General features: G+C 34.2%; 1 protein-coding gene across 2 annotated transcripts in view; it reads right to left on the bottom strand.

Annotated features, from left to right (window-relative positions):
• Nucleotides 1-21878, bottom strand: part of LOC118185881 (DNA polymerase kappa-like) — an 86705-nt gene that overhangs the window by 18483 nt on the left and 46344 nt on the right. For both annotated transcript variants that reach the window (XM_085825797.1, XM_085825799.1), the window contains exons 5-7: nt 8718-8842; nt 8432-8598; nt 4846-4975 (exon numbers count right to left, since the gene is read on the bottom strand). In XM_085825797.1, the coding sequence (XP_085681923.1) occupies nt 4846-4975; nt 8432-8598; nt 8718-8842 (422 nt within the window). The remainder of the gene's footprint in view (nt 1-4845; nt 4976-8431; nt 8599-8717; nt 8843-21878) is intronic.

Here is a 21878-nt window from a genome sequence, read left to right as displayed (position 1 = left end):
TAAAAATGTGACAGAGAGGTTAGTGAAAACGAAAAAAATTCGATTGACAAGTTAGTCGGTATTCTCGGCACAGCAATTAACGAGACTTGAACAGCGGAACTTTGTAACTGAACAAGAAATTATGTCTTTTTATAGAATTAAAGAGAAAGTATTATCACATAAAATGAAGCAACTTAAACAACTTACATTGAGAGAAATATTTAATAAAGTAAACAAATAAATATTAAGCTTTTTTTTTTTTTTGGTAAATTTTGATACGCTTTAGATCATAAATGTTCTTTATTTCATAAATTACGGTTTCATATTTTTAATTTTAGAATTTCTGCATGCCATCTTACGAGATTTAAACTGATGATCTATAATCCGGAAAAATCGATAATCCGGAATCGCCGAAGTCCCGACGAGTCCGGATTAACGACTTTTGACTGTATTTCATCTCGATGTACTCCGTCTTTGATATAATTTAAATCAAATTCCTCATTATTATAAATATCACGAATACACATCAAATAGTTTTCTGGTTGCAATTTTCTAATTTCCACTATGCGCGCGTTGAAAGAAATGTTTAATAAAGTAAACAAATAAAAATTAAGTGGTTTTTTTTTTTTTTTTTTTTTTTTGTAAATTTTGATACTCTTTAGATCATAATTGCTCTTTATTTCATAAATTACAGTTTCATATTTTTAATTTTATAATTTCAGCATGCCATCTTACCAGATTTAAATTGATGATCTATAATTCAGAAAAACCGATAATCCGGAATCGCCGAAGTCCCGATGAGTCCGGATTAAAAACTTTTGACTGTATTAATAATTATATTTTTGATCAAAAACTGACTGGATAAGCAAACTTTATGAAGCAAGTGAAGTAAAGGATTAAAACTTTTGCTGAGTTGGATGACAGGATTTGGAATGAGGTTGGAAGCAAACTGTGAAAGGTTTATAATACACAGTAACACTGAAATTACACAGATTCTTTACACAGATATTGTTGAATGCTGATGAACTGGTGGGAATTACTGACAGAAGAATAGAATTTATTGAATTCAGGACTTATTGGATTTTAGTTAAATGTGCTTTATTGCCATTAAGTAGAGCAAATATATCATCAATACAAAACAGCTAAACTGAAAAATTATTATTTTCAACTTAATACTTTTTTCATTCTTGCCACATCATAAAAATTTAGCAGTTTGCTATTTTATCCTTTGATTACTTACAAAATCATGTTTTTTACCTAAATTTAATTTTCATGTAATTTTTCACTTTCTAAATAATTCATAATTTTTCTTTAAAGATCCTATACAAAATATAAATTCCAAACATATATTTCTTGCCAGTATGCTACAATATGGTTTCTTGCTAGTATGGCCAAACAAGATGAGTTCTGAAATATTATACCAAAGAATATGCAGCATTTTTGGAATTGAAGGGAATTATAGTCCTGTCAGTTGGGAAACCATACTTTCCCCTTCTCTGCAACAAAAATTTATTAAATAACATTTTCAGTTAGCAAAGAGAATTTAATTTTCGTTTCAGTAAATCATCCTATTTCTAATCTTACCTACCATTAGCCTCTAAACTTCATTTTTAAAGGCTTGTTATTTAATTTTCTTTAAAAAGATAACCCAAAAATATATTTTCATCACATCCGGCCAGAAATTTTCTGAAATTTCTTTTGTGTTCACCCATAAGCATAAGTTTCTCTGGCTTTCATTTTCACATTTATAGTTCAAGATTTTGTTTGATGTTTGAAATTATGTCACATATTTCACTCATTTTAAGCCAATTTCTCTTTCCTTTGGCATTTAATTTATTTGTTTTCCCCCTTAGCATTATTATCCCAGCATAGTGTCACCAAATTAATGGTAAATAATATTAGAATATCGATGATATTTTTTTATCCAAAATACTCAGCTAAAAAAAGTGCTAACAACTTCATATATTTTCAGAAGGATCTCATAAAGTGAAAGAGTTGTACATTTTGTAAGCTAAGCCAAAAATGCATTAGTACAATTTAAATTAGCTATATTAATTTTAATTTAGGTACTTTCCTTCTCCATGGAAAAAATAGTAATATCTTTTCCTGCACTGCATCATTTCAAGAGTAATCCATGTCATACTACTTTTACATAACACTGGTGACGTAGATGGAACTAAAACTTAAACAACCAATAATAATTTATTTTCCAGCATTATGAATTATATAATCAAATGCATTGAACACTGAAACTAACTCATTCTGAATTAAGATTTTATCCTGAATGCAAGAGACTTTCTTTCTGTACTTCAGCCTAGATAGACTGCTGCTTGCTGTATCTCTTTTATTCCATACAGCTATTCAAAATGTAAATGTTCTTGAAAAGGCACAAGTAGTGGGCCAATTTGTTTGTGGCCACAAATGTTTACCGAACAGCCTCAGCTGCCAAGTTTACTCTTCATTATGGATTAACATTCTACATATCTATGCTATCAATGTTTCTACATCATCACACACACACACACACACACACACACACACACATATATATATATATATATATATATATATAAGATTTAACGAAAGTTTCCCCACCACCACAAAACAAACGTCTGCACAAACAGTTCGTGTTGCCATGTTTAATCATATTTTGCCAAACAATTTTTGGTATTTGAAAGAAAGAGACCCGCTTCAGAACACTATGTTGTGAAATTTGTAAAAAAAATATCGTTATCATGAACTACTAGGTTTCTAAAATGGAAATATTACACTATCAGATTAGAACCATCATTTACTTCCTGTTCTGTTGCAAAAAATCAACTACAGAATGTCACCAAATCATGTCTACAGCTTAAAGCAATATGTTGTATCATAGGACACTGTGAAGGTTTGGTAATGAAAATTCAAACACAAGGACTATACCATTCAGGAAGCAGGAAGAAGAGTGCTTTGGCCGGCCTACTGATGTTAATGAGGCTCGCTAGCAAGAACTTGTGGAAGATCAGTATGCAACCACTCAAGAGCTTGCTAAAGAGTTAGGCATTGGTGCTATGTCGATTAGTTGCACTATGCACCACATAAACTTGACGTACAAGTTCAGTTGCTGAGTCCTGCATGAGCTGACTCAAGCAGATAAGGACAGATGTGTTCGGGCTTGCACTAATCTGCTCGAATATCAATGCAAGGACAAAATTCTGGAATGGATTGTCACTTGTGAGGAAAGGTGGATTTACTTAAATAACACAAGCTGAAAAGAGGGTTGGTCTGCACCCGGTGAGAGCCTATCGCCAGTGCTGCAAACCACAGTTTGACTAACATGATGACATGGCAACACAAAAACATCAGACTTTTGTATCTGGTTAGATTGCTGCATTATTATTCACAAAGTGTATCTCGAAAAAGGTAAAACCCTTGATAGTAACGTGTACAGAGAGATGCTCTGTGTCGACATTGTTATCAAAGAAAAATGTCGAACTTGATTTTGGCGCAAAAAGGCAATTTCCATTAAGATAATGCAAGGTAACATATGTCTGTATCACCGGCTAGACTCTGTACAAAGTCGAATGTATCTTTTTCCACACCCACCGTATAGCCCCAACATTGCTTCTTTGGACTTCTACCTTTTTTCACACCTGCAGCTACATTTTGCAGGTGCTATATTTCATACTCCACAGGACATCCAAAATTAGGTTGATCTGTTTTTGGACTCACAGCCACCAAGTTTCTGGGCTAAAGACTTAGAAAAACTACCAAAACATTGGCAGAAAATTATAGATTTGGGTGGTGATTACTACCCGCACAAAAGGTACTACTTTCAGGTCCCCCCTAACTTTATTATAAACACTTTTTGCCGAAAACTGTCATTACAACCAGATATGTGTGTGGGGGAATGTGTCCCATCCTTGGCAAAAGATGACGTTGGAGTCATTGGTTTAGATGCTGTGACAGTGTGCTGAGTGAGACAGAATACAGTACCAGAAAGACACTATGCTCATAAGGAAGCTAAATCCTTGGCGATTCAGAGAAGGCCTCAGAATTATGTGGTTTCAACAGTAATTCAAACAAGCAGTGATAGTTTAAATGCCATGACAAGGTGAAATATTTTATTGACTTTGTGTATGGAGGCAATGGTTTTCACGAACATGTCTTCCACATATGTTCTATATATCTTAACCACCCTATTGTAAATAAGAAGTAATCATTATGTGCGTCCAGAAAGCTGGAATTCTTATATAAGAAGAAATTTGGGTGGCTCAGCCCGGATTAGTGTGACGGAAGATATAAAGGCATGTGAAAAAATTTATTTTTATGATTAATTGTTGTGTCGATCTAGTTAATTAAATATATTTGCCAAAATGTGGAAGGATGGTTTATTAAAAATGTGTGAGGAGATAGGCCTTGTCATGCCTACTAATCCAAAAGTAATATAGCTGTGGACAGAGTGCAGAGTGAAAGAGAATGCCGTACCAGAAGAACACTGCGCTCATGAGGAAATTAGATCCCCGGTCATATACAGATGGCCTCAGAATTATGCGGTTCCAAAGAATTAGAAAATGTATGTTTCCACAAAGTAGGAGATCCTATTCAAAAAGTCTAAAAGACAGCCACATATATGCAATAAATAAAATTCCTATCAGTTAAATAGATATATCTGTGAAAGCTGAAATTCAAAAGCACCTCAGTATACTTCCAGTATATGTGCAGTATTTCCAGATGATTTAAAAACACTTTACTATTAAAAAAAAAATTAAAACAGAAAAGCATAATTTTGCAAAATTTTGATTTTTTTCTACGTATTCTATATATTTCCAAAGACTTTTAGCAAAAAGTAATAAACAAATAAATAAATAAAATTGCTGAATTTACAAGCATATTATGTGATTTTAGATCCTCTATCAGTTCATCACAGAGTTCTTGACATTTTCTGTGGAGATCAGCAGGATGATGGATTTCTCGAAATGTGTGCTCATTTCCAATACTTTTCTGAACGTGATCACTGCAGGGTAGAAAGAGAATTGAATAAGTTACTTTAATTTCACAAAAAAATAAATATTACATATACAGCTTATCCACTTAAATTTCAATTCACAAATTAAAGATTTTATGCAAAATATTATATATTTTTGAGTTTAAAATTAAAATATTAAATGTACGATGTATTTCTGATTGGTCTATCAAGTACACAGATTTTACAATCACATTTATATCAGCATTTGTATACACTACAGATATATTTCTTCATAAAAAATATATTTATATTACATCACATTACTCATTTCATCACTGCTTAAATTATGTCTTTGTTTGCTTTCTTTCTTTACAACATCCTTTTTATGTTAACATGATTTATATGAGGGTGTGCACTTCAAAGAAATCAATTAAAAAATATAACCAATGATGAGAAAGAAAAGGAACAGAAAGTTGCAAGAAATATCATTCAATGTATCCTAACAGCCATTTCTTTTTTAAATATGTGATAAAACATATATATTTTGACAAAAAATACTCTATATATTTCAAACTGCTTTTTTCGTTTCTCTTTAAATTTATTTATTTATTTTTTATTTATTTATTTATTTTTTAAATTTTAACTGAATTGGAAAGAACAGAAAGGGAAGAATCACTGTTTTGAAATTTTAAAAGATAAAGTAAAGGATGAAAAACATTTTAGAATTCATAATTATTTAATACTAATATCTGTAATTTGACATCTCAATAAATGCATACCCCAAAATATGCTAACAAGGGATTCAACTTGATGTAATTCAAAATTTGAAAATGATTAGAGTGGGCTAAAGTTTTTACTGCATTCATACATTTTACCTATATGAAATTGTTTGCAGTTAAAAATAATGGGAGCTTCCTGGAAAGGGAAATATAAAATGTTGCAGATAACATTTTATTTAACAGAATATAAAATACAGAAGCAGAATAACAGATGTTAAAAATTAAGACTTTATCACAATTTTCTGCTAGTCTTTGTCATGCTGAGTCCCTAACTTCTAAAGCAGTCTACTGTTAAAAGTAATTAATTCTAAAGTTGCCATTGCATTTATAAGTAAGTTGCTTAGATTTGGGCTTGCTCTACATAGAAAATCAGCTGCCTGGTGTTATAGGTTTTAAACCTATTTCCTTGTATTCATAAACACTGCTACTAATGCCAAGAATAATCAAGTGATGTTGTGATTTTTATTTTGTCCGGGGAAAACATTGAAAAAATATGTAATGCTTTTATGTTGCTTTCAGCATACTGGGTATAGTATTTTAAGATTATGAAGTACATCTCATTTGCCTTGTTTTCTTTGCTTTCCAAATAAATGTAAAATATAGAATATCCAGCTATTAATCATTATGATGAAAACAAAATTATCTGCTTAGACACAGAGTACTAACATGCCAACAGCAAAGTAATAATGTCAAAGGACAGAAAAAGTATATCTGTCAAGTGTAAAATTTGCATAACTCTATTAAGTTAAAATGTAGAATATAAAGCTTTGCAATTTTAATTGTAGTAACAAGATTGAATAACCTTGTTAGACAAATTTAATGAAATTTTTTTTAACATCATGTGTCAAATTTTATACATCTAACTTATATGAAAATCCTAGTTTACAGAAATGATAATTCAAGACTCTTTTTATCTCCCCTGTTTAATTACTTAAAAGTCCAATCCCTCCAAAAAATTTTGCTAGAATTGCAAACCATGCTAAATTATTCCATGTTCCTTTTTCAGAAATGAATGCAAATCATTATAATTAATAATAATTTAAAATAATTTAATGATCTTATTAAATGTAAGAAAAATATTTTAATTCAATATAATAAAAAACTACAAGAAACACAGAGATATCTTGTGAAACTGAAATTTCAAACTGAGAAACACATAACTAAAAACAAAAGTTTTAGTGTTTAAATCAGAGCTGCTCAACGGAATTTCCTTTTCTACCATGACAGTTTGCTATGAGTTTTCTGAAAACAATGATAAATAGACTTTTCTTATCTAAATGTAATTTTTGACCACTTTTCTTTAATACTGGACTCTCAATCTTATGAACTCATATGATAAGAGGAGCAGTTAAAAGTTCATAAAATTTAAAATTAATAAACTGAAATCCCAGTAAAAAGTTGATAACCTCATCAGGGTTCATAGCCACATTTTAGTTAAAAAAATAAGCACCTATAAGCACTTTTCAAGCACATTTTAAGAAAAAAAATAAGCACCAGTCTAATTACATTATACACAACTGCATAACCTTAAAAATTAGACTTGTAATTTACAATATGAGAAATGCAGTATTTATTAAGAGAGAATAAGCTGTGCCGTAATTCTTCCTTACGTGATATTACGCAATCGGAACCAACAGCTGCCAGCATTGGGAGAATAAAGAACTAAATAACTGGGGTGTTTTTCATTCTAATTTTCAACAGACAGCATTAAACTTCCAGAATAGAATCATTCTTCTCATGGGTTGGTAGACTGCAGAACTTTTAGTCCTATTCAATCCAGATTGGAAAGTGAACCCCCCCCCCCCGAAAAAAAAAAGGTCCGTTGCTGCTTGTTTTGCAGCAAACTGTAACAGTTTCAATATTCGAGATTTTGCAGAGAAAGAGGGGAACCTCCCAATCTTCGTACTGTATAATCTATTGGCCAAAAAAATAAAATTACTTTGACTATTCGATTACTTCCCCTTTATTTAAGCCATTCCAAATATTATTCTTTAGAAAGCTAATCTGTGTTAAAACACAACCATTTTTGAAAGTTTACTATACTTCAGCAGTTACTGCAACTATATTATTATAAACATTCATACATATGCTCAATATAAGCATGACGATCATAATAAACACGAATATGAACTGACCAAGCGGAACGAGAATGTATCTTGATAGAAATTCAAACGTGTGTAGTATTTGGGTGGGAGGAAAAGAATGCCGAATGTACCGGAATTTTCTACTGCTTTCGCATTTCTTTGACCAATAGAACGACTGGCTCCTGTCTATACTCTTCGTACACACCAAAGGTTACGTTAATGCAGAGAAAGGGGAAAAGCTATTTCTGGGAGTATGATTCACCATCTGACATTCCATACTAGGAAGAAAAGTTGTTTATTTAGTTTCGGCTTTGGTACTGGAAAAAATAGCACGTTCATTAGAAGAAAAAAAAAAAAAAACACTAAAAACAAAAAAATAAGGGCTTTAAAGAAAAAGTAAGCACCTATAAGGGCCTTTATATTTTATTTTCAAACATAAGGACTTATAAGCACTTATAAGGACCGCTACGAACCCTGCTCATCAAAGTCATGGTTCATAAACATATGCAATTCTTAAATTAGAGGTTCACAAAAAGGCAATTTTTAGCATGCTTATATTATATTGAAGGTAAATATTAATTTCATAGTTATGCTATTTTTATACATAGTTCATTTTACATATTCGATAATTTTGCACCAACCTTTTAACTACTGTGCTCCCAATACCCAAAGCAACTCTAATATAAAAATCAACAGAAGTCTCCGAAAAAAGTAAATCAAGAAGATCACGTTTCTCCCACATATCAGAGCAAGTGTGAATGCCAATAGCATTTAAAATTTGTCCTTGCACTGGTCCAATACCAGAGACCTAAAAAGAATGATCAAGAATTTCAACTATTAACAAACAACTTTAAACAAACAATTTTAAATAATACATCATAATAAAAAAAAATAAACATTGAAAAAAATATAAACATCAAATGGTACCTTTTTTACAGGTAAAGTAGCTATGAATGACATTACAGCATCCACTGTAGAAACTATCTGATACTGCCCATTTGGTTTATTTTGATCAGAACATACCTTAGCTAACATGGTATTTGGTGCAATTCCTAGATGGGGGGAAAAAAAAAAAAAAATAAGCTAACAATACATGCAAACATGGTTTAGATAAGTTTATTTTCATTAGATGCAACTATATTATTATAAATATTAATGCATATACTCATAATATAAGCATAACGATCATAATAAACATGAATATGAACTGACCACGCGGAACGAGAATGCAAATTATTAAAATCTTGATAGAAATTCAAACGTGTGTAGTATTTGGGTGGGAGGAAAAGAATACCGAATGTAACGGAATTTTCTATCAAGGATCAAGGAAGTTAATTTACAGAGTGCGCTAGGCTAGGCCTTTAACTTCACATCATCAGAGATAGAATAATTACATCAAAAGAGGGGTTCATCTAATAAGGGAAAATTTTGAAGCCTAATTATAAAAATAAAAGCTTTTCAGATAATGCCTTCCGCATGAGAAAAAAGGAAAACTCTTAGAAAGTCTTTAAATTAAATTTTGTGTTCAAAAAGGGCCAGGAATAAATTTTGAGAGAGGAGTCAACATTCAAAAAGTTTTGAAAAGAATAAAAAGGTGCAATACATTTCCTTGATTCTTGATATCAACAGCAAAATAAAATCCTTAGGACAAGCAATCCGGAGAGTTGGGCAAAAAGGGCTGGGGGCGAAACCTGTTGGGCGGGTTCTAGTAGCAGTTCAGTGTTATACACTGAAGGAGGAGAAGAAAATTATTGGTCGCTATTTAGCAGGACTTAGAAGAGAAGGGCTAGCTCATAGAGCTTTTCCAGTACCTCCTATAAACTCCTATATAGGAGGTACTGGCTTTTCCCCCTGAAGCAGAAAGTGAGAAGTGATGATGTAGCCATGATGACACTGAGCGCGCCAATATAATTCACAGCTTGGAAATTAGCGTTTTTCAACCAGCATTTAAAATGAGCTGTGTGTGAAAGATAGCTATAATTTGTAAGAGGCAATGTTACTGCTTTATGCATTTTAGACTGAACCATTAAAAAATTTAATAATGCTTACTCAATTTTAAAATAATAGATAAAATGTGCTACTCTTTTAACATAAAGTTCCGTGGTTTTTTAATTTTTATTTGCATGTTTTTTTATTTAATGCACGTTTATTTCTAATCATTTCTTTAATTGCATGCTAACTGAGAGAATTTTTATACTGCTTCTAAGATAACTATAATAGCAGCTATTTAAATTTACTCAAAAAACAACTTTACATTGACATAAGTTTAAACATATATGGCATATATGGCAACATTTCTGCTAACCTACGTTTGATTTTTTGCCTAATTGTAAATTTTACATTGTTATAATTCTCTTAATAGATATTTTTTAAATAATTTTGTAATTTATACTTATATCTATATTACAATTAAATGAATGTATATAAGATTGTTACCTTAATTTTGACAAAATAGCTTTATTCAGAGTACCTAAAACAGTTATTTAATTTTTCAAAAGTGTGAGTAAAGGAAGCAGGTGTTTTTATGCCAATTACTTTGATGTTTTATACTATTATATTTTATCTAGAATGCTAATCTAGCACAAAACCTAATCAATAATTAGTTACGAAGGATACAATAAGAATAACTTTAACAAGTAACAAAATTAGTTTGTTATATACTTGTTATTCTTGTTGGTACTATTCATAATACCAAAGATATTATCGATTAACTCATAGAAGTCAGATGCTTTCTGATTTCCTGTGGGGTAGAGTATACCTTTTGCGGTACTTTTTGAAAATAATGTCTTCTCTGGAGCGACTTTTTGTTTCTCGTTTCCCTTGACCATTAAATAATTTGGTTTTAGGTTGTGACACAATTTGATTTCTTCTCAATCTCTATTTAAAACCTCTTTAATAATATCAAAATTTAAAACAGTTACATCTTCTAAAACAAATCCTCTATCTAAAACGCGGTTTCTCAGTAATTTGAGGCTGAGCGCGAAATGAGACCTCTGATTAAAACAAACTGCACATTTTTTAAAAAGAACCAACTTAGTCCAATTTAGAGTCATAGCAGAGTTTTCAATCTATATGCATTTCGTCGAAACTGAGAATGCATATTTTTTCTACAGAATACAAATATTCGCCTCTTTCCTTCTTTAAAGTAAGAACATTACTTTGAATTCTTGGACTACACTAAGATTTAGAAAACACTAAAAAATAAAATAAACACCATTTCTTTAATTTCATAATACTAGGTAAAGATATTCCAATTTTTTCCTTAATTTTTTTTCTTTCCAAAAATCATAGCTTTAAGATGACAGAGCTCTTATGACAATGCAACGTGAAATATTTTCACTAGTCCACCTGATTTTTTTCTTCTTTTTCAGTAATGCATTAATCTAAGTCTTTATAAAAATAGGCTTTAGAAATTTTTCCAAATTTTCCAATTTGTGCTCCCCCCCCCCAAATTTCGCTATTTGATATTTTAATTTCTGATACCAATTTCTGTCAAGATGTCGTCCACCTTCTTTGTCGCTGAACAAACATTCTAAAATTTTTCTTTTCACTATTTTTCAATACTTTAATACAATTTTCTAAGGATATTATTTTGTTCTTCAAATTATCAATGCATTCTTGTTTATCCTTAAACATTCAGGATGATCTACATTTTCATTTGTGAGTTTTATTTCAAAATCATTAAAATTTGATTTATTATTGTCATCATCAATTTCGATTTATTATTGTCATCATAATTTACTTTTGTCACAGCATTCCATTTCAACAATTTCTTTTTGTGGCTATCTAAACAAGCGATTTTTCATATCATCTTCATAAACACTGCATAGAAAATGTTCGCTGCAGATTTTTCCGCTCTTCGCATTAATAGAATCTTCTCTTGGACATTTGTGTATCCATTCTTTCGTCAAAAGTAAACTCTCATTTGGATCCTTTGGTCCCATGAAATAAAATATCTCATCCTTTCATATTTCTGTAAGTGCTACGGCACGTTACTGCAGTGTAAAACACCATATTATGTAAACGATACTTTACAATATAAAATTTAAAATAAAAACTGACTAAAATTACATATATATAAATTCTTTTAAATATATACATTATTAGAAAACAGATATATATATTATTAAAATTAATTTGGGATGTGTAACCTCTAGAAAATCGTCTCCCAGCTCAATGAAACTACTGTTTTAAACGCGGGAAATCAGGACAGGTGGCATCACAGTGACGTCAGATTATTGCCTGTTATGTCCCCCCATTAGGCTCACGTCGGCGAGGAGTCGAACAAAGAAATGAGCCAGCCCTTCTATTTATCCCTGGCTATTTAGTGCGATGTTAAAAGGTACTCTTAGGGCAGTGGTTCTTAACCTTGAGCCGCGACCCAAATTTGAGAAAAATGTTTATGTCGTGACCCAAAAAAAGTCAATATTTTTTCATTGCTTTATTTTAGAGCATATTTGTAAAAACCTTTAATCTTACAATGATGACTTATTTAACTTACAAATTTTTTATTTTTTTTATAATAATAAAGTTAAACAAAAGTACTTTTGATCAAAGAAAAATTTAATAAATAATCAAGTGTTTTTAATATTTTTATTGACCAAACTAAATAAATTTAAAACTTTTTAAAAATAATTGAAATTTAATCTTATAATAACATTTTATATGCTTTTAATGAGAACCTTGTGCTTGAATACATTTTGAAAGATCTGCAAACCTGGGTTGAATGCTTGTCAAGGAGCACCTTAAATCTATTTCTGGATTTAACTTGTTCCGGTGGTTAATTTTGATTACACAGAGAGCCGAAAAAGCAGCCTCACACATATATGTTGTTGAAAAGGGCAATAATACTTTTAGGGCTTCTTTAACAATTATTGGCTTTTCGGTTTTTAGATTTAACCAGAAAGCACATAAAGATTGAGTGTTTTTGTAAAAATTGTATCGAAGTGCTTGGTCACTTTGAATTTCTATTAATGTTCTTGAAATTGATTAATATTAACAAATTCCTCATGCAAATCACTTACGTCAAAATCAAATGGCATTCAAACCCAATTATAATAAAAAACATGGTCTGCAGGAAAATACCGATCAAAGTCTGCTATTAGTTTTTCTAAATGATTGATAATAATTTTCTGTATTTCAAAATCTGTGATATTAATATTCTTGTCTTCAACAAGTAAATTAAGAGTTGGAAATGAGCAAGTTTCTTTACTTCAACCTTATTTCTCCATAATTTATTTTTAAAACATGTAATTTTTTCAGTTAATTCAATAATAGTATGATTACGTCCTTGCATAGACGTATTTAGATTATTTATTTCAAACAAAATACAGTCAAAAGTCTTTAATCCGGACTCGTCGGGACTTCGACGATTCCGGATTATCGATTTTTCCGGATTATAGATCATCAGTTTAAATCTGGTAAGATGGCATGCAGAAATTATAAAATTAAAAATATGAAACCGTAATTTATAAAATAATGAGCAATTATGATCTAAAGGGTATCAAAATTTACAAAAAAAGAAGCTTAATATTTATTTGTTTACTTTATTAAACATTTCTTTCAACGCGCATGCATAAAGCATACATTACACGTAGTCGAAATTAGAAAATAGCAACCAGTAAATTATTTGATTTGTATTCGTGATATTTATAATGACAAGGAATTTGATTTAAATCATATCAAAGACAGAGTACATTGAGATTAAATACTACACTGAGTAAGCAATTATAAGCTGAATAAAATAAAAACATCTGCCCTGAAGATAACGATAGTGGTGACAGATCAACTTCCAGTTCATTGCGCTCCGCGACGTCCCCCCCCCCCCCGCGCAGAGCAGCGTGAAATTGATAAACAGATTTCGGAACGGTTAGATAAACAAAGGATATACCTTTATCCATTTTTTGTAGCAATTCATTTTTTGTTTGATGGACATCGAATAATACTTTCGTTTTCCAGATCCTTTGGGAGCTCCAGCATCGGAAATTCTATTTAACATAATCGAAAGTTCAAGCTTACTTTTATAAAAATGCTCTTACAGTCTGCAAAAAATAATAAGCCGGATCCAATTCGAAGATTAAGGAACAACGCAATCATCAACATTAACTGAAATAGATAATTAGATAATTTTAGCTTATACCGTTCGCTATACATTAAACGTGCACGCGGAAATGTATTCTGCACTTGCGCAGACGCATATGCGCAGTAGTCAATGTCTTGCGCGCACGCGTAAAACGCCTATGAGCATGCATGAACGCGGCACATGCGCAGAAAGATTGCAGCTTTGAGGTCCGGATTATAGATCATTCCGGATTATGGGTGTCTGAATTAACGACTTTTGACTGTATCTGCCAAATAAGCAACTTGAGTAATCCACTTCAACTCGGAGAATTTAGATGCTAATGGGTGTTTCTTTTCTCTCAAAAAAAATTCGACTTCTGTTCGCAATGATAATACTCTTTGAACAACTTTGCCCCGGGACAGCCATCTAACTTCAAAGTAATATAATAAATGTTCGTATTCTGCACCAAATTCTGAACACAGTTTGCGGAAAATTCTACAGTTAAGAGCTCTCAATTTTATAAAATTGACTACCGTAACAATTTCATCCAAAACAATACTTAATTAGGGCGATAAATTTTTTGAAGCAAGATTTTGTCTATGTAAAAAACAATGAACCGATAAAATTTGTGAATTCATTCGTTTTGCTCTTGTCGAAAAACCCTTTTGAGATGCTGTCATGGCAGCTGCACTGTTGGTGCAAATACCGAAACACTGATTCCAATTTAATCCTTCTTCTTTAAAAAACGAATTGACAATGAGAAATATATCTTCACCTCTAGTTTTTGTTGACATTGATTTGCAAATTAAAAAATCCTCCTGTATATCTGTTAATCCTGGATACCGCACGTAAACCATTAGTTGAGCATCGTTACTTACATCTGTCGTTTCATCCAGTTGAATACTAAATAAACCAGCAATTTTTATAGCAGAAATAAGTTGATTCTTAATATCAAACGACATATCATTAATTCGTAAACGAATTGTATCATTCGATAATGGTACCTTTTGTAATTTCTTTGAAATTTCATCTCCGCACATGATACGTGCCATGTCAATGGCAGCAGGTTTTATAAGTTTTTCAGCAATATTATGGGGTTTCTTTTGTCTTGCAATATGCCAAGCCACATAAAAAGAAGCAAGTGTAGCTTGTTTGATAGAAATTAGAAAACTATTACTACTTGGTGCATCTAAACGCTGTCTTTTTAAATCGGCTTCTTTTCTTTCGAAAAAAGTACGATCTTTTCCCTCAAAGAAAAAATTTTTATGTTTTGCATCAAAATGTCTTTTAAGTTTGTTCGGTTTCATCGATTCATTACTTAGTATTTCACTGCACAAGACGCATTGCGGCTTGTTCATTCCTCCATCATAAATGCAAGTAAACCCTAATTCTAAAAATGCTTCCTTGTATTCACGTTTTGCCATTTTAGGGTAATTACAATTTTACAATACGCACTGCAGCTTGATCACTCCACTTTTAATAAACAGACAAAAATTGTTTCTAAAATGCTTGTATTCATGTTTCATGATTATTACACATTCCACTGTTATTCACAACATAATACACAGAAACGAGTTTTTGACAAAGAACTTGCAGCAGATTGCAACTATTTTACGTAAATATCATTAATATGCAAACAGAAATTAACAGAATACAATTTTCCGTCATTACTTCTTTATTCACACGAGTTAAATCGATAATATCTGCTTATATGTTTACAACCAACGGAAATTCCCTGGTTTCTTAAAAGTTGAAGTAAAAGTAGCTGATTGAAAGCGCTTTTAATTTTTACCAAAAGGTGTCACTACCGGAGAATGACTATGTTACCTACAACCTTATTGTGTCTGCGCGCACGTAAAGCAATGGCGTGAGTATTACCAACACCTCATAGAAGAAAGCTATAAGACAGAAATTGGATGTCACTTCTAGAAGGCCAATGTCACTTCTAGAAGGTCACTTCGCGAAGAGCGGTAAAACCAATGCATTGTTTTAGAGAATAACTTGTGTTAGAAAAAAACTCTTCTAGTAGGTGTTGGTATTACTTATTTTTGTATATTAAAAGTTTTTTTTAATTTGACTTAGCGCGACCCAAAAAATATGCTTCGTGACCCAATTTTGGGTCGCGACCCATAGGTTAAGAACCGCTGCCTTAGGGGGTCGAAAGCAACCCGTTTAGCGGGTGGAAAAGAAGCTTTAAGAAGCTATTGAGAAAATAAGTGCAGTCGCGTGCGGCTGCGGAGGTAAGTTGTCCCTTGTTAAAGAAACGTTAGAAGACTCTTCTTAAAGAGTTAAAGAACAGGATTCCTCCGGTCAATGCCCTTACGCATTGTTAACGCGGGGGCGGTTGGGGTTTAGGAACGAGAGGTAAGCATCCACTTGGGCGTCTGTATTCCAATACCGACGCCATTTAAAAGGTAGTTGAGCATAATCAGGTTGTAAGATTGCTCTGGGTCGCTTTTTAGAAGAGGCAACCGCAGGATCATATACCGGCAGGGTATGTAATACTGGATTTCCAACAAGATGGATGTTTTTGAAAAATCTTTCCGAAAGTCGCTATATAAAGCGATTAATGGGCATAATTTTGAGGTCGTTATGAATGTCATCGTTCCTTATGAACCATGGAGCGTTTAACATCTGCCGTAAAAATTTTGATTGAAAAATTTGGACGTGTTTACGGTTAGTCAGAGCAGCTGAGCCCCAGATGGGACTCGCGTAAGTGAGAATAGGCCTTATGATAGATTTATAAAGCAAGATCTTGTTATCAAGTGACAGGTCGCTATTTTTAGCGAAAAAGGGGCGCAGGTTGGCTTTGACAGCTTCCGCATTCGCAATAATTTTTTGAATGTGAAGTTGCCAAGTTAATTTTGAGTCTAGTAAAACACCAAGGTATTTGTAAGTAGTAACCCAGGGAATAGGTTCACCGAAGAAAATTAGATTATCTAAACGAGGGATGTTTCTTCGGATGAATAAAGTGGCAGCACATTTAGCGACATTAATTTTGATTTTATACAGTCCGAGCCAGAGTTCTAAGGCTGAAAGGTAACTCTGTAATGTAGAGATTACCGTGGTGATGTTGGTATGTTGAGTTGGGCCGTATCGTCTGCATATAAAGCTAAATCAATACTAGGTGCCTTAGGCACGTCGTTGATATAGATATTGAAGAGCAGAGGTGAGACAAGACTGCCCAGAGGACATCCAGCATGGATCGGGCGGGGAGAGGAGAGTTCGTGGTTAACTCGTACGTGGAAGCTTCGTCTGGCTAAGTACGAGCTAATAATTTTAATGATGTGAGCTGGAAACCCAAGTCGTATGAGCTTGTAAATAAGTCCGTCATGCCAAACCCTGTCAAAGGCTTTAGCTATGTCAAGATACACAATTCCAGTATTCTCTTGCTTACGAAAGCCTTCATGAATGAATTCCACTACACGTAGTAACTGGTGTACCATGGAGTGTTTAGGTCGGAAGCCGAATTGTTCCGGGATGATTAAGTTTTGATCTCGACAGAATTCATTCAGGCGATTAAGTAAGACATATTCATATACTTTTGAGAGTGAGGAAAGCAGACTAATTGGTCTGTAGTTGATGGGTAAGTTTAGATTTTGCCCCGGTTTTGGAATGGGGACGACCGTTGCAATTTTCCAGCGGTCGGGGAAGTAGCTTCTCCTTAGCATAAAATTAATAAGGACCGTAATCCAAACAATAAACATTACAGGGAAATTTCTAATCATGCGATTAGAGATAGAATCCATGCCTGGAGCCTTGTTGGGTTTCAGTCTATTGATGTATTCCATCACTTCTTTAGGATCAGTGGGCCTAAGTTCAGGCGTGAAAGGTTGTGTTAAAAACTCTTCGGCTAACTCTGTCGGCTAAGACTTCTGCCTTTTCAGTGTCTGTGTAAGCCATCCGTGCATCATCGGCCGTTTGGAGAGGCGGAATGTGTCTGGATTGTTTGCGTATTCGAGCAGCAGCCCGCCAAATCGAATTGTCTTCAGTCGTTAGGGACTCAATGTAGTGTTTCCACTCCGTCTGTTTGAAGAGACGGGTTTCAGTCCTTATCTCGTTCTGTATTTTGAGAAATTGGGCACGGATACCGGGATCACGCGACCTTTGCCAAAGTTTTCGCAAAAAGTTCCGCTGCTTAATTTTGGATTTAGTCTCAGGTGGGAGTCTGACATCCGGATAGAAAATTGGTTTTGAAGCCGCAGCTCTCGCTTCTTTGAGAATGGACTCCAAATTTAGTAAACACCTGTCAAAATCCGAATTGCTGGTAATTTTGATAGGGGGGGTAGCAGTACGTTCCAAAATAAATCTAAAATCGTCCCAATTTGCAGAGACTTGCTCCTGTAATTTTGAGTAACGATTTTGGATATCTAGGGTGATCAGAGTCAAGGTCTTGAATCACTTTTATGTCCTGTCTAAAACTGACATTATAAAAGGCAGCCAGATCAAGAACTGCAGGGGACCCTCTAACAGGGTAGTAAGTCGGGAGGGTAGGAGCTATGATCTGTATATGGTTTCTCTGGCACCATGAATTTAGACTAATGCCATACCTGTTCCTGTTAGGGCAAAACCATGCAGTATGACGTGAATTTAGGTCACCAACAATAATTAGGTGATTTGATAATGATAAAAGTTTATCAAAATCACTGACAGGAAAAGTACCTCTTCCATGTGCAGTTGATAGTGGAGGCAGGTACGCTGAGATGATTGTTAGTGGGGGAGAGTTTTGGAGGAAAATTTTGATAATTGTCGCTTCCAAAATACTTAAATCAGGAGGGGGTATCATGTGATGCTTAATCGAACGTTTCACGTAGATACAGGTGCCACCATTTGCACGCCTGGCTAATGACACCCTGTCAGTCGAGTACATGTCATAATTCCCAATTTTGGGAGTTCTCCCTGGGGTAAGATGAGTCTCTTGGACTAATAACACGTCAAGATCGTGCACTACAATAAAATCTTTGACCTCATCGATCTTATTGATGAGGCCGTTTGCATTCCATGTGCACATGGTAAGTTCTCTGTTGGTAATTGAACTTTGTCTTAAACAGTTGAATTTAAGGCCGTGGTAAAAGGTTACAGCTCTGAAAAACTTAAGACACGGGTCTAAAATAGCCGAGAAATCCTAATTTGAAAGCATAATATAGCTTTCATAAATTAGGAAGGCCCTCGTAAGAGCGTCTGCCTGCCTAAGCTTTGGCAGGGCCCTTTGGAAGGCTTGTAGTAGAATATACCTATCTACCGCAGGATCGCGGGAGATTTCAATTAGGCATTTTAAAGTAGAGGAGAAAACATCCTCGGAGTCTCCACTTTCTACTTGAGTAACCGGGGGAGCTATTTGAGGCACATTCGCCATAGCCGCCAGATTTGGACCCTGATTTTTGGGTCGGGGTTCTGTAGGTCCTTTACCTAGGGTTGCTGCATAAGACAGCGAGCTTGTGCTTTTAGGTGCAGTCACAGTGGCTGGTTGTACAGCTTTTGCTGGGGTGTTTGTAGTTCCCTGAGGGGGGCTGCAGGAGCAGCTGCCCTAGGAGCATTCTTTTTTTAGCTCTTTTTGTTATTACCTGGGTAACGAGGACAAGATTTAAAGGACGCTGGGTGACTACCTCCACAGTTGCAGCAGCAAGCAGGTTGATCGTCACTTAATGTGCAATCATTTGCCCAGTGCAGGCCAGTGCATCTCACACAACGGATGTTAAGGGTGCAAGTTTCAGAGGAATGAAAAAATCTTTGGCACCTAAAGCATTGAGTAGAGCATTTATGGCCTCTGTAAGCCTCAAATTTGACCTCAGCACCCCACATATCGGTGACACTGTACAGTTGGTCTATGAAGGGATGAGGTCGGACTTGTATGTAAACAAGTGGCATAGGGTGTCTAGTGCGCGGTTTAGTCAACCGGGCGCACCTATGCACTTGGAAACCCCATGATTCCACTTCATTTTTGACGTCCTCGATTTTGGTTTCTTTAGGGAGGCCTCTGATAACAATTTTGATAGGCCTGTCCTGCTTTAGATCAAAAGTCTTGAATTGGATGCCGGCCTGCCACATCCATCGTGTAACCTCCCTAAATTCTAGTTCTGTTTGAACAAATAATTTTAAAAAAGGTCCAGTGAGAATGCACTTGATATTAGGGGCAATTTCTCGCAGGAAAGTCATCTGCATTCTCCACTGTTTGCTGCTCTTAACGTGAATAGCAGGAATGGAGGGTTGCTGTGGAAGGGGGGGGAGCGCTCTGTGACTGTGCCATACTAGTTTTTCCTCCTGAAGTTTCCCCGTTAACAGGGGGGGGTGATTATCGAGCTTCCCCTGGCAGGACTGCGACCGCTGTCCAAGAGGCTTTCTTTAATTCTTTCAGATTTCTTTTTAGAAACAATATTTTTTGAATTTGCAATTACTTCAGTGGGGTTACTATCATCAATTGTAATGATTTCTGGAGTTTTCCTTGTTTGCGTGATGTGGGGGTAATAAAGCCCTCCGAATCTACGCTCGCAGTCTTTCTTTTTCTGCTGGAGGCAGTAATGGTATCTTGAGCCGAGGAAGTCGAAACTGGTCTATCTGCTTGCTTCTTTACGCTATGCGTGCGAGAAACAGGTTTCAAATTGTCCTTGAGTTTCTCCTTGCGGAGAAGAGCTTCTTTTTTGGCGGCCATTTTGGCAATTTTCTCATTTTCTAATAATTGCTGAAATTCTTGTAAGGTGGCAGGGAGTTGGAATATCTGTACATTAAGTTGGTTTGCAATGTCGTTGATCTTATTAAAGAGTGTCTTACCCGCTAGGTCTAGTTGTTGGTATCCAGAAGTATCCAGGGGGGCTCCAGTTTGTTTTAGAAACATTTTCTGCTGTTGAATGGCTTCAAACTGAGTTTTGAGTCCGTAAAATTCAGTGATAAGATTAGATCGGTCGTCTTGGGTATTATCATCAGATGGATTGCTCTCTGTACATGATTGCACGTTTGGAGTATCCAAAGGTAAAGCATTTGTTTGCGAAGAATCACAAAATTCCATGGATGAAGGCTGTGTCGGCGGGAGCTCGCAAAACGAGCGACCGTCCTCGTCCGCGTCCATACTCGGAATTTTCTACCATTTTCGCAATTCTTTAACCAATAGAACGACGTGCACCTGTCTGTACTCTCGCGCGCACCGTAGGTTACCGTAATGCAGAGAAAGGGGGGGAAAGCAATTTCCGGGAGTATGATTCACCATCTGACATTGCATATAAGGAAGAAAAGTTGTTTATTTAGTTTCGGCTTCGGTACGGGAAAAAAATGCACGCTCATTGAAAAAAAAAAGGATTTAAAAAAAAAAGCACTAAAAGCAAAAAATAAGCACTAAAAACAAAAAAATAAGGGCTTTAAAGAAAAAGTAAGCACCTATAAGGGCCTTTATATTTTATTTTCAAATATAAGGACTTATAAGCACTTGTAAGGACCGCTACGAACCCTGTGCAACATAGGGTGGTGCCTCACATAATGCAATCTGTCACAGTTCAGCATTCAAGTTGTGTATCATTCTCTATGAGGGATGCTGTTTTCCTAGTTATATTTTCATAGTTACTATAGGAATGATTTAAATTTGTTTTTAAGGATGGTCCAGAAGCATGAAACATAGTAAAAAAGTTTCCAACAATATTAAAAGATTAGCCTCTTGAATTTTGAAATCAACAGAAATTTACTGTAATTGTAAAATATATTTACATGTACATAAAAATGTTCATTCATTGCGAAGTTGCATACCGAATATTACAACACATTTTATTAATTCAATAAATAGCTGTTATTTTTATAATTTTGAAAAATGTTGTCAATAATATTTGTTATAGGATAGCAATAATTCCATTAATTAGTTACTGACTTAATATAACAGGCTAAATGTACAAGTGTATATTTAGTTGCAAATTTATAAATCTGCTACACAGAAACAAAAACAATATAAATTCAAATACAGTCAAAAGTCTTTAATCCGGACTCGTCGGGACTTCGACGATTCCGGATTATCGATTTTTCCGGATTATCGATCATCAGTTTAAATC

Source organism: Stegodyphus dumicola, chromosome 10 (genome assembly GCF_044657685.1).
Source record: "Stegodyphus dumicola isolate Sdum_Otavi_A_Nest chromosome 10, ASM4465768v1".
In the NCBI taxonomy this organism is placed as follows: Eukaryota; Metazoa; Arthropoda; class Arachnida; order Araneae; family Eresidae; genus Stegodyphus; species Stegodyphus dumicola.
Note: the sequence above shows the minus strand (reverse complement) of the source record. Positions and strands in the feature narration are given on the sequence as shown.